This window comes from Centropristis striata, chromosome 5 (assembly GCF_030273125.1).
Source record: "Centropristis striata isolate RG_2023a ecotype Rhode Island chromosome 5, C.striata_1.0, whole genome shotgun sequence".
Taxonomy (NCBI): Eukaryota; Metazoa; Chordata; class Actinopteri; order Perciformes; family Serranidae; genus Centropristis; species Centropristis striata.
Window position 1 is genome coordinate 5806406 of NC_081521.1, and position 14563 is coordinate 5820968.

Consider the following 14563-nt stretch of genomic DNA (forward strand, 5'->3'; position numbering starts at 1 on the left):
CTGAGCTGCAAATCTAAACTCTGTTCAGCCCCTACTGATTACTTGCACACAGACACTGACACAGGCAATTAATTTGGTGGGGGAGAGGCTAGTCTTAATTGGGCATAAGTGGGATTTTTCTTGGCTATGTGCAACAGAAAATGACAGACTGTGCGTATGAGAAGTAAAGACCATCTGGTCCCACAGGAGCTGAGAGAGATGCCAGACAAATGGAAAGAGAAACAACAGAAAACCTGTGTGGGTAAGGATCTCATTCCCTCGCTTTCCCACCATCTCTCTCTTTCTCACACAGACACACACACACACACACACACACACACAAACACGCTCGCACACAGACAGAATAGAGGAATCAGCATCTCTTGGTCATATATCATTTGGCCATGTAACAGCCTTGAGGGAGATGCTTACCCGGTGAAGAAACAGAAGTCTCTCATGCGTGGCCTATTCATGTTTTTATATAATAATCAATATTGAAAATAGTAACATTATGCTTGCAGGCAGGCACAGGAATAAAGAGCGGTTAGCTCGTAAAGGCTTGGCCATCAGCGAGACAAATTGATCTGACATGTTATATTATTCATGTAGGGGATCGGTGGTGAGACTTGGAAGGAGCAGCAGCGAGAGAGAAACAACGGATGTGACAGAAAAGAGCAAAGGGTGAGTAAAGGAGTCAGCTAGTGGACATCCTCTCCACTCGCAGGGTCTCATCTTCTTTGCATGACAGCACAGCTCAGCGAGCCCGCTAATGTGCCCCGTCATGGGGTGAGACAGTAAACGAGCACATGACATTTCCATCGGTTTACAGAAGCACATAAACAACAGCAGTGATTAATTGTACTTATTCATACAGCAGTTTAAACACGCCGCGCTCGATCGTGCTATGAAACACAAACATGCCCACTCATACGCACACACACAAGCACAGAAATAACTATCATATGTTGTCTGGTTTAGTTGTATAAAAGATAACAAAATGATTTTATTACATGTTCATAATTTGACAGACATCACAACATACTTACATGATTGCTCTGATATTAATGCTTCCCACACCATAATCAGGCATATTATACCCAATACGAAACTATATATATAAAACAAACATGCTTGCAGATACAAGGGGCGGGAGGGTCAATCCAACAACAGATTAAAGCCATATTCTGTCATTTTTAATGAAGGTCAGTCCTGGTAAAGAAAACAAACTGCAGAAGGATGCTGAAGCTTAGTATAATTTTCAGAATTTATTTCTCTTTTTTTTTTGGTTTACATCAAATAGAACAGACATACATTGGCACATGCAAAGTGAACACTTTGTGGTGCTTTTCATAACCATCCAAATCCAATTGAACAAAGACTGGATATCTATTTTTGTACTCCAAACATGAAAATACTCTCAAATATTTACAAAAAAAATATACTTACAATGCCCATCACTCTAACAAAGTAATCGTCTGGGACTGTTTTGAGTTGATTTCAGTAAAACAAAGTACTGTATGTGGCAGAGCTTGCTGTTCAAGGTAATTAAATCAACTGCAAGAAAAAGAGGCACAGAAGAAAAATCACTTAAACAATACAAAACAGAAATCAGGTAATGGGAACCCCAAGAGAATATGGCTTTAATGACATTTCAAAAGAAAATATCTTGAAAGCAAATCCACTGTCCTGTGTTTTTTTTTTCTTTTTTTTTTCTTTGTGGTTTGTCCTCGTTCACAGTGACCCCTTTTAGCAGGCAAGTTGTTCTCTGTCAGAGAGAAGGGGGCCACAACACAAGTTTAAAACCTACAGTTTGCTTCGTGAGGCCAATCCAGCCACACTGGCCTACAGCTGTGCTAGTCTCTGTCAGGACTCATGTATCATGTCTGGATGAAGGTTGGATGCTATCCACAGTCCTGGAGTGCATAGGTACTGCAGGTGGTGCTGGGATGCCTGCGCTCGCTCTCCTGTCTCTGTCTGTCTTTCTCTGTTCCTCTAGAGCTCCCTTCCCTTTTCAAATCACAGATAAAAGGACAAACAGCATTCATTTTCAAGCAGATCAGATCCTGAGGTTGTTGTAACTCACATATGTTTTCTTGGTTGCCTGACCTGAGAACAGAGCAAAAAAAGATTAAGATTTACTTTGAGCGCTGCTAAAACAAAAAGCATCTTGAAGCAGACTGAACATCAACTTGTTTTGTAGACTCATCCTCCTGCGCTGTGCATTCTTATCACCAGCTGTGTGCAATCAGTCGCAATATTTTCTGGCCCCGTGTATCATTCCAACTCATATGCCCCCGTGTACAGCCTTAGTTTTCTATTTTAAGATGTTAACTAGTGATAAAAAACACAAACACCACACAAGTGAGCACTGAACAAATGCTAGGGCACGCAATGTGATCCCAGCCTGGATTGCCATGGAAACATATCAGAGTGTGGCTGAGTGCCGAGGTGCTGTGTGTGTTTGTGTATGTGTGTCCTCCTGTGTATCTGTCGTTATGAGAACCAATTTGAGTATCAAACCTTCAGAGTGAAGGTATTTTGGTCTTGTCATGACTTGGTGGTGGTTCAGATTGCCCTAATGAAAATGTGAGCGCGGTAAGTGGGCCGACATTGAGTCAGGGGATGTCTGTATGTGCATGTGCGTTGTCCTTTCTGTACGGAGGCGAGGAGAAGGTCGTCATACATTTTCTTAATCACGGACATTGCTATAAATTCTCATTCTACTGCTTTAATGTTGCTATGGCGACCAGCTCCCATGGGCTATGCAATTAAAGTCGCACCATTTCTTTACAGCTGCATTTTGTAGTCTTGGCCAGCAAGTATGATGAATAAAACATTAGTAAATGTACAACAGATTCTTGCTGTTAACCATAAACAGTCTTCTGGAACATCAGTCTCTTTTTAGCTAGACGCTGTGGCTGTGTGTGTGTGTGTGTGTGTGTGTGTGTGTGTGTGTGTGTGTCTTGTCTGGGATTTAGACAACTCTCTATGCTATCATCCTTGTTTTGAAATATTCTTTCCATGGCTTTTCTTATATTTTGTGTACTTTTTCTGCCTTTATTTTAAGTTTGACAGTGTAGAAAATGTAGATATGCTGATATTCCTTAAAAAACAAACAAGTAAATTCCAACGTAGGTACACAGGCCTTAGTTTGTGCATTTGAAAAAAGTTCTTTATTTGTATTATTTATGTGTCTATTTGATTTGGGATTTTTTTTTTTAATCCAGTTTTTGTTTTTAGTTATTTACATTTAAGAGCACATTTGACTGCTGACCTGTTTGTATAAAATAACTGGTTGTTGTGTTTTCTTAAATTAAACAGTTGTATAATCATTTTAATTAGTTTACAAAGAATTATGGTTTTAAATAAACACTGTGGTGTTGTCGTGAGCAGGATTACTATTGCAACAACACATCATCAGGAGGGAAAAACTAACCTGTCTCACGACAGTCTAAACCCAGCTCATGTTCCCTATTAGTGGGTGAACAATCCAACGCTTGGTGAATTCTGCTTCACAATGATAGGTAGAGCTGACATCGAAGGATAAAAATTGACGTGGCTATGAATGCTTGGCTGCCATGGTTTCGACACCTTTTTAAAACCTCAAAAAGTCATGCCGTGGTTTCACGATGTTAAATGAGAACCATGGCAACCAATAATCCAGTCATGTTATTTATAGGCACAAAGTGGGCCTGAATTATGTATTCCTTTTTATAAACTGTTTTTTGTCCTTTTTGGATAGAATAGCCAGTGAGAAAGAGGACACAACATGCAGCAAATAGCCTTGAGTCTGGGTCAAACAGGCTCTACCAGGTGAGCGTCCAATAGGCCTGTCTTTAATTTTCTTAACTATTTTTATCCACTAATGATGCTTCTAAATAGAACTTCTCATTTGCCTAATTTAATTTTTCTTTTTCCTTTTGTCTTCCATCTTTAGACTTTCATTTGGGCATTTCCTTTTCAGTTTATGTTTGCACACGGCCCTGCTGTCTGATGTCCTTTGGGGATTGGCTGGACATTTAAGTATGCTAATTAGGATAAACTGGCACACGATTTCCACTTTTTCATGAAATGAAACTGATCTGAAAAGGATCAAGACATCCACACATGCCTGTCTTGGTTGAGCTTTATAAAAAAAAACAGCACAAGACAGTGAAACATTTCCACATCTCTGATTTGCGAGGTCTTTTAGAGGTGTAATCATGAAGATATTACACCAATGTAAATCTGCAGAAGTGCTAATGCCGTTAATCCCATAAATCACTCCGAGTCATCTCGTACAGGCCTGATGGGCCCTGAAAGGGAGGTATTTGGCGCTCTGATGGTTACAGGAATTGACGGACAGTCTCCAGGGATGGTCGAGGCACAGTTCAGGTTTCGGGGCGGTCATGCACATAAATTCGCCATTAATAAATGTCACTTCTTCTGCAGCTAAAAAAGAAGGGCAAGAGGAGGAGAGAGTGTGCTGAGGGGGGGAGGCGAGGTGAGAAGACATCCATGTTGGAGAGACAGAAGGTGAGAGACACGCAGAGCAGATGACATGGTGCACTTTTGGGAGGGACTTGCAGAGACCGTGTGTCCTGCTTGGGGAGTTTTGATGTGCTGCTGCGACAGATGTTAAAGTTTCACCCTCAATGCAGAGTGAATTTGCTCATTGAGCCACATGTGTGACTGGCAAGGATATATTCCCCATCCCCTGATACACTTGCATCAGCTCTCTGATTTAAATGTGTGTAACTCACACATTCAGTCACACACAGATACACACAGATGCACACTCGCAGTTGTACGCATCCACACATGCACAAGCTTATTCGGCTCCTGACAGATGAGTGTGACAACTGTTGGGTGTTTGGAGAAATTCCCAGGAAAATCTGTCATCTCATAGGCATAATTCAAAGAGGGGTTGAGGGGCTGCTGCACCTGTGGGTGCCATGATCGCTCTGTGTGATTAGAAGCGTTGCGGGAGAGGAGGCCTTCTGAGACTGTGATATGTGATTTGCATGAGCTGTCAATCATCCCTGTCTTCATCCTGACAGCTAGAGAGGAGCAAAGAGCTTCCATGACAACGTTGGTCTGAAATCCAGCTTTTGCATTTTTTTCCCCCTCTTTAAACCTTTTTCAAGTGTTGGTGTTTCTCACCCAAACAAACACCACCTCACCTAACTATAGAAGTATGTAGGCTTCCCCACTCACGTACTAATACCCAGTATTATCTTTGCTAACAGGATCATGCTTACTGTTTCAGATGAAGGCTGGTATGAGTAACACACCGCCACAGAGACAGATTATATCCTTCCATTTCCCGGCGACAAAGCCCTGCTTCTTCAAATCTCTCCACGGAGCGAGTCCCCCCCCCCTCCCCCGTTGCCTTTCATGCTCACTGTCGTGCACTCGAGTTAAAGGTCTTACCACTTATCAGGAACCCGAGATAACTGGCTCCATTCTATAGGACATTACACACACTTTTTCTTACCCACCCAATTAAATTTCTGGAATGGTTCCTTTTTAGTTCAATAAAGGAAATATGCAAAAGAATAAAAAGACATATCATTTTCCTTCTTTTGAGAAATAAGATCGAAACCTCTATAACCTGGATATATATGTAGATCTCAACTCTTGGCTCTATAACGCCCTGATGTCTATTTAAGCTTTGTTAACTCATTGTAGACTAAATGGACAGACTGCGCCTACTGTAACCCAGAAATAGTTGGTATGAAATCCATGTGTGGGATGCTGGCTGTAATAGTTTTTAACGCAGCCATTTTGACCAACGCTGGTGCATTATTTGGCTTGATCAGTGCAGAACGGACAGTGATAATTTTAGGCTACGTGTGACCAAACATAGAAAACATTCATACTGTTTTTTTTTAAATTACTAACTCCTGAGTTCTGATATTTAAAGCAGTAGTAGTAAACATGTTGTGATTACACGTGGATATGTCCTCTAATGGAGGGATGGCAAGAGCACTTGAACTAATGTTTTTTTCAAAAGAAAAACATGCAGGCACTCTGGTGGATTGACAAAAGTTAAAAACCTTTTAATTCACATGGGTTTGCGCCAGCCGTCATGCGTTGGTGTTTTTAGATGTAACCCATGTAAATTAAAGGGTTTTTAACTTTTGTCAATCCACCAGAGTGCCTGCATTTTTTTCTTTTGAGTTCACTTTTTACCCATTGCAAGAGCACCGGTGTATTTAGGGACACCAGCAGCGCTCCTGTTATTCTGTTTTTAATGTTTTTTTCACTTGTCAATATCTTACTACAATGTGCTACTATGACAAGTGGTTCATGCCAGCCACCAAAATTCAACACACTCATAAACCATAAATTCTTCACGTTTGTGTACAGTAGCAGAATGTGTTGTCAGAGTGTGTTGTTACGTGACTCAACGTAATGTGAGTCAGGGTTCGTACACTTTAGCAGTGCACTGTAAACAATTGTCTTGTAAATTAACAGTAAAATACTGGCAGCAGGGTTGCCAGCATTCTACTGTTAATTTTAAAGTTCCTCTACCGTTATCTACTTAACAGTATGTTGCTGTGATAAAAACACATACTGAATTACAGTAAAATCCTGCATTTCCTTGTTTTTTACAGTAGACTAAAACACAGTATAGTGCTGAAGCTAGTTGCAATATTGTTGCAGTATACAATGCAGTCATTTTTTTGTAAATAGAGCATTTAGAATCAGCCATTGAGAATGTGGACAAGAAGAGACTTAGAAAATATCATATATATATATATATATATATATATATATCATATATTTTATGGGAAACGGCAAGCTACCTACAAATATTGCCCAGAATGCATTGTTTTCTGCAGTAAATTACCTTTTTAAAGGAAAACAGTATGTTACTGTCACAATTTGGCTGTTTTCTTACAGCAATCTTTTACAGTGTGGTCAAATTAAAGCATTTTTCAATTTTCAAGCTTTTTCAGTAACTTACACCTGTTGTAAATTGCATGTTTTAGATGAGTACTTACATACTAAAAGGGGGAGATTTCACTGAACCATACCAACAGAGATGGTGTTACACTTTTAGGATGAACGGTCTTCATTTCAGATAGACTACTCATTATTTTTTACATTGAACATGTATGTGACTACTCCCTGTCTGTCTATGTCACTGTATTGTATTATTGCACTATTTGTCTGTCTGTCCATATCACTGTATTGTATTATTGCACAATAAAAAATAAAAAAATAAAAAAAAAGATGTTTGCTATGCTTGTGATCTATAACATAGATGTGAAACTCAGTAATGAGCCTCTTTGTATTGTGTAATGTTTTCGTGGGTTATTAACTCTGTGATTGTTTAAAGATAATTGCATTGAAAGATGCAAAGATTAAGGTTTTTCAGTTAACTTTTGTATCATAATATCATAATGTGTTACCATGCAAGTTGTTAAGATATCCTTTTCAAGTCCAATTCATACTCATTTAATATGGGCTGCTGTGAAATGAAGCATTTCTGATTCCTTGTGCTATGAAAATAAAGTGCTTTTTGGAAAGCAAAAAAAAAAAAGAACATGTGATTATCTATAGTCTATAGATGGATATAGTCAGATTGCAAGAGAAATACAGTAAGAATTTCAAGCATTTAAAAGCACTTTATCCAAAATCAAAGCACTTTTTAAACCTTGAAAATACAACATTTAAATTCAAGCATTTTCAAGCAACCGAACGAACCCTGGTGAGTAAAAATGCTAAACTGTGTTGTTGAGTCTGTTTTCTTTTCCAGTCCAGTCCGATGTATGAGCTTAAACCGGTTTGATTATACAGTCTACAGTATACAGTATATCTGTCTGGGGGAACAACATCATCCCTGATCGATTATCTCCCCTCTATCGCACACGCTCCGCTCTATTGCACACACTCTGCAGTCAACACACAGAGAGGAAAAGAGCTGTTCTCTGGTAGTAAAGTAGCGTTCGAGGATGCATACATGAGGAAATATGACAACATGATTAACATAATATTATGTTTGATTTATAAACGGACTAATTGAGCCACTAGTGTCTCATGATCATGCACACTTTACTGCACTTCTTCTTCTGTTTATTGTCAATTGGCAAACCAGCTTGGAGATGCATTACCATCACCAATTGGACTGGAGTTGCTGCACTCTAATTTAATTTTTTTATTTTTTAGACGATGGAGCCTCTGTGCTATTATTTTTATTACCTTCATAAGTAATAAGTGCAACTCACAACCCTCAACTGCACTACATTAACTTGTCTGGGAACAATTTCTGTCAGAGTTATATCAAATCAGAAATGCTGGTTGTTTAACAATAAAGACAACGAATTCCATATCCCACACTACTTAATATCATCCCCCAAGAAAATTTTTGCGAGTACTCAATAATAATTTAATGTAAGTACTTAACCCTCTGGAGTTCTTGAGTCCATCATCTTCCCTGTAAAATTCTGGCTTAAAACTCTATGCACATTTTTTTTTTTGGATGATATTCGGACAAGTAAAACTGGAGATCTTGTCAAATGTATTTAGTATAAAATATTGAACTAGATATCATCCTCATTTTACCTGTTATATTTTATAATCGCAACCTGTGTTCATTTTTGCAATATTTAAAATTCTGTGTTTTAAAACATAATTTTCAAGATTAGATTTTATGTTTCCTTAGTTTCTTTTGGGGTCAAAATTTTGATCACGTAAGTCAAAGTAAAAAATTAATTATCAGGACATATAGGTGAGGTCGCGTTGAAAAAAGTGTAATTTCGTTGTCAATTTTTGTTTTCAAATTCAGTTAGTTTTAATTAGTTTTTAGAGTTTGTTTGCTAGTTTTAATTCGTTTTAATTTTTTGGAAAATGCTTAGTTTTTATTAGTTTTAGTGTTAGTTTTCGTTTTTTTTGTAATGGGGTATTTGTTGGATGCGAGATTCAAAAAGGTCACAATAAATGTTTCCTTTATTTCCTTTGTCTGATCCATCTCAGCCCCAATAAGTTTATTAAGTCATAAAACCAGATAGATGAAATAGATTTCATATCAACCAAAAAGGTTTACGTATGAAAAAAGTTGACAAAGATAAAAACGAAGGACATTTTCACTATAATTTTAGTTAGTTTTGTAACCACACAATACAGTTTCAGTTAGTTATTGTTTTTCAAAAAACTCTCGTTTTTATTTTTATTTCAGTTAACTAAAATATTTTTTCAATTCTAGTTTTCGTTATTTTGTTAGTTTTCGTTTACTATAATAATCTTGATACCAACATGGCATGGTGAAGATTTTTTAACAGATTTTTTAACGGACATAATAGCCAAAGATTTCAGAGGGTTAAATATGCAAATTACTTTGCCCTTTGCTAGTCTAATGTATACTTAACCCTTTGATGCACAACATATGGACAACACTTCTAAAGTATAACATGGGTCAAAAATGACTCATTTATCCAAATTTGTATTAAAATTACTTAATACTATAATAATAGTAATTTGTTTCAAATAGTTACTTTCCACACTCATAAATTTAATATATTTAACGTGTTTATGTATAATTTTGTCACACATACAGTGTATCTTGAAGGTATTAACAGAGCTTCACTTTTTCCACATTTTTTTATGTTTCAGCCTGATTCCAAAATTGATTAAATTCATTTTTCCCTAAAATTATACACACAATACCCCCATAATGACATTTTTGACCCATGTTGTGCATTAGAAGCGTAGTGATACAAAAAGGGTTTTTATTCAAAAAGTAAGAAATGAAAAACAAAAAATTAGGATGTATGATGATGAAAAACAAATTGATTGAGGAAAACCTGGAATACTGAATGATGAAATGAATTCATTGCGAAGATATAGAAAATTAAGAACTCAGTCGGGTCACTTTAGACCCATGTTGTGCATCAAAGGGTTAAGTGTGCTTCTTGTTGGAAATGTCCAGTATGTAGCTCTGAGGCTTTGTGATTCTCTCACTGGGCTACTTACTCATGGGGTCAGCAGCGGGGTTCTCACACAGCTCAGTCTTGGCCTCTCCGTTGGGCCTCTCGTTGGGTTTCTGGGACAGACGAGATGACATTGTGGCAGCTGTAACCACAGCCTTGAAGCTACGCTTCCTCTTCTGCACGTTCATCTCAGGGTGGAAGATAATGATGTACACCTTGGGCATGTAGAGCATGCCCAGTGCTACTGAGGCACTTAGGTTCATGGAGATGGTCAGCGTGGTTGTCTGGATGTACAGCTGGAAGAAAGCACAGACAGGTAAAAAAAAAAAAGAGAGATTTTAATATATACTGGAATAGCAGCAAACATAATATAAATCGGCAATTCTGCAGTCTTATGAAGCGGACAAATAAGTAATTTCAGAAATGTATCAAGAAAAATGAGAGACAAGACAGCTATGATGGCTAAACATCTGTGGCCAATTACAGAGCAGTCACACTGTTGAGCACAGAGATGAGGCAAAGCCTAATAATAACCATCGCCTGATAACAGAATATGAGCATCCAGCGAAAAAGTTTATTGGTCGTGGTCCTTTTTTCACTCCTGAAGTGTAGAGAAACTTAAAAGGACCTACGTCACCAGAGGATGTTTGTTTGAATAATATAATACAAATACAAAACCTTCTGATAGTGACTCATTATTCAATTCAGTGATGAAAAAAACATTTTTTTTTCATAATATAACATTATCAGATTTGTAGGTGGTGTTGGTGTGGATATTTGCTGTGTGTAGCTGTGGGGAAAGGAGCAGCCATGCGTACGGTAACATAATCCAGCAGCATTTATTAAAGCCTGACCTCCAGCTACTCAGTCAAGTCGAAGACGGTTCAGGCGTATTAATAACAATAGCAGAAGCACCACCATGAGTTTATCAAAATGTCCTCGCATGGCCTCCTTTCTACCAGTCCGTCCACCCAGACCCTAGACTAGATTGATGGAGTACACTGTCCGGGACATGTTGCAGTCCACTCTCCTCTCCTCTCACATCTTTTATCTCACAACTCAAGCATCCATCTGACCTAATCTACAACCGCTGAGCTGCTTCTTCCTCCACTAACAATTTGCATTTCGTCACACTGTTAAAATAATCACCTCAAGTCATTTTTTGTCAAAATTGTTTTTTTTTGCCTAAATCCTCTCCTCATGACGCCGGCTACCTATGGTAAAATCTCCTACATCCTCAGTTGATCAGATCATGTGATTTTATCCCTTTAAGATAATGGCTTATGTCAAGTGTGTGACTTAAGCGGATTTATTATGCCTAAATCAAAATAAAATGTGACTTAGGCATTTTTTTAACATGCCTTTGTGACTTAAGCAAGATATGGTAGCACTTTATTTTGAAGGTGTCTACATAAGAGTGACATGAGCATGTCATAAACATGACATGGGATATGTCATGAACATTAATGACACTTTAAAGTAACATTAATGCTCATGATACTTGTCATGTCATGTTTCTGACAGGCTTGTGTCACTCTTATGTAGACCCCTTCAAAATAAAGTGTTACCATATCTTGCTTAAGTCACAAAGACATGTTCAAAAACTTGCCTAAGTCATTTATTTCTCTTAAGTTACATAATTTACACACAGTGTTATTACTATGCCAATAGCCATCCTTTGTTACATCCTTTTTGAGTGAAATGATCAATAAATGTCATATGTTACACTTTTGGTGAAGTTTTTGGGGTTTCCAGCAAAACATGAAAAAATTAGTGAGGCGATTATTTCAACAGGGTGACGATTTTCAATATAAATTCCTCCGAGGGAGGAGCAAGCATGCATCTGCAGTAAACATCCGGTCTACATTTTTTTTCTGCAGCCCTGCACGCAGTTGAGTGCACCCTCTGAAAGGCTCTGTGGTAAGATCATTCAGAAGATGTCCATTCATGTGAGAACTACACAGGTACGTTCTCTTCAATGCTTTCTGCATTAAACTCCTTTTCAACGGTTACATAACACCTTTCATTTTGATACGTGGTAATTACACGCTTACATAACCCAGATCACGCTACAATTTATGTTAACACGAATTTTATATAGTGACTTCATCATCAAAAGGTGGTGATTTCACTAAGAGGTAGTGAAGGCAGTAATTCAGCACGCAAGAGCCTCTCTTTTTTCATTGAAGGGTCTTGGAGGAGAAAGAAGAGGGGGCATTATTGTTTCAAGAGCAGATCACCAAAGCCCTCTCACTAATCTACTGCACTTGAAAGCATCAGATGTCACTTGTACGCTGCCAGCTACTGGTGATGTGAACGGGAAGAGGATGCAATTGTAAACACATTAGCCACCACAGTGTATCTGCAGAGCAGCGAAATGCTCACTGATTCAGTGCGAGGATGAAATGTCACCATTTGCATACAGTTTTTCTTGGTAAATAGCACGACTAATGGTAATTTCTTTCATACAGGACAGACTCATTTACATGCCAGTCATGCCTTTGTCTTCCAATCTCCACCCAATCATTCAGATGCCTGATATCATCAACATGCCAATACACTCAACTGCCTCTTTCTCTCTCTCCATCCCCTCCTGTTTCTGTGAAGAGCAGCATCAGAGGCAGTGATCTGGCTGGCGCACCATGCATTAATAACTGTATGAATATCACAATGCTCTCGGTGCACTCTGCTCTGTGTCCCTCCAAGCTGTGGGAGAACAGAAATGTTGCTCTTCCTCTCGTGGGTTGTGAATTTGCAGCGTTTGTGATTAGATATTGGGGCGAGCGATCAAAGCCTTGCGACGAGTACACGTGGCGTCAAATATAATCACCAGAGAATCTCCGCCCTGTGCTGTGTTTCCATGTTTGGTAGTTGGTAACCTGTCTGGTATCCATAGCAACGCTACAGAGTTTGTTGCGGGCAACTAAACACGGCTGGAATAAGCTTTTAATGAGATTCTGATACCTTAGACGCTGCAATGCTGACCCTATCAGAACTGATTTATTGACCATGCAGGAGAGTTGATTCGGGAGCAGGCGCACAATGAGTATTAGGTGCTTACTCATACTCATCGCACACAGCAAACACACACACACACACACACACACACACATACATACATACACACACACACATACACACATAAAACTGTGTCGATATGTAGGTTTTCACTCCCTCTAATACATTTACACACACACACGCACACACGCACGCATGCGCACGCGCGCACACACACACACACACGCACACACACACACATAAACCTGTGTAGATATGTAGGTTTTCACTCCCTCTAATACATTTACACACTGGCACAAACACACACACACAAACACACCAAACCAAATCCTTTTTCTTACTGCCTCTAATCACCGAGACAGGGTTTTTCATTGTGCCTCTCGATGAGCTTGACCCAAATTCGTAGCCCCTCTCACCCACCACTCGAATGTTTAGCTTGTCACAGAACATTCATAATTAATTCCTGTTGCTTTAACATAAATAAATACATGAAGTCATTCTCACAACTGCTTGGCAACTCTCTATTTATAGCCGCGGTAATGATTTATTAACGTCCTCATCAGGAATCAAATCAAACGGTTGCTTTTGAATTTTTCATCTCATTGACAAGCCAAATGCCAATATCCAGCAACAACAAGCGACATGTCTTCCATTTGGACAAAAAGCTGTTGAGGGTAATCCTCATAATTATACCCACCAGGGATATACTTACTGCAAAGGCAATTTAGTTGGGTATGGTTGAGTACTATAAATGCACACAGCGATAAGGAGTTGATTCAGTAAGTGACAATTAGGATGCTCTCTGCCCTGTTAGAGAATGCCTTCAATAATGGATCCAGGGGATTTGCAGTCTCCTCTCAACTACCTGGATGTCTCTCTTGTTTTGGGTGGCCTACTTTCTAGCCGGGCTGATGTCATGAATAACTCTGTCTGGCTTTGTGCCGAAAAACCCTATTCCATATTGTAGACACCGCTTTCTGTGTGGACGGTCTTCCCGTCCTTTTAGCTCTGTGCAGGAGGTCTTCATTTCTGGGCTTCAAGATAAAGATGAAGAGGTGGTGACACATATGCCGCTCTGCATGTGTCAGAGCGGGTCATTAATAGTCAAAACAATCTCAGGATGTTGGTATTGATGTTTCCTCAGCATGATTTGTTGTAGTACATTGTTTACATTTGTTGTTATGGTGATATGTTGCTTTGATCAGTGCCTGTATTCATCAAGTGCAACAAAGTTGAAAAGCAATGCTGATTTTTGGTCCAATATTTAGCACTAAAAGTAAAAGCGCATTGTATTTCATATCTATTGAAATGACTAGGGCAATATTTGGGAGAGGAGAGATGTTTCAGTAATGCTTGACAAGAATAAACCAATATAAAGATATTGTTTTGACAAAAACAGCCATTTCTGTGACTTTCTGCAGAAACTTGGGATCTATGATAGGGATTTTTTTCAGCCGATACTGATGGTAAGGAAGTCTACGATGTACAGCAAAGATGGACTGATTCCAAAAAGTTGTGATGCTGGGAAAAATGTAAAAAAAAAAAATCTAAATAAAATGTAAATGCAACAATTTGCAAATCCTTTGTGACCCTCATTCAGACAAGATATTTAATGCTCTAAATGGCAAACTGTATATATACACTCACTC

At 38.7% G+C, this 14563-nt stretch overlaps 1 protein-coding gene across 1 annotated transcript in view; it reads right to left on the reverse strand.

The window, feature by feature from the left end:
- Positions 1-952: 952 nt before the first annotated feature.
- The window catches only part of LOC131971631 (metabotropic glutamate receptor 7-like), a 94821-nt gene continuing 81210 nt past the window's right edge, over positions 953-14563 (reverse strand). Inside the window, exons 9-10 of the mRNA XM_059333159.1 lie at positions 9940-10192; positions 953-2085 (exon numbers count right to left, since the gene is read on the reverse strand). Of these exons, the coding sequence (XP_059189142.1) occupies positions 2036-2085; positions 9940-10192 (303 nt within the window). The 3' untranslated portion in view covers positions 953-2035. The remainder of the gene's footprint in view (positions 2086-9939; positions 10193-14563) is intronic.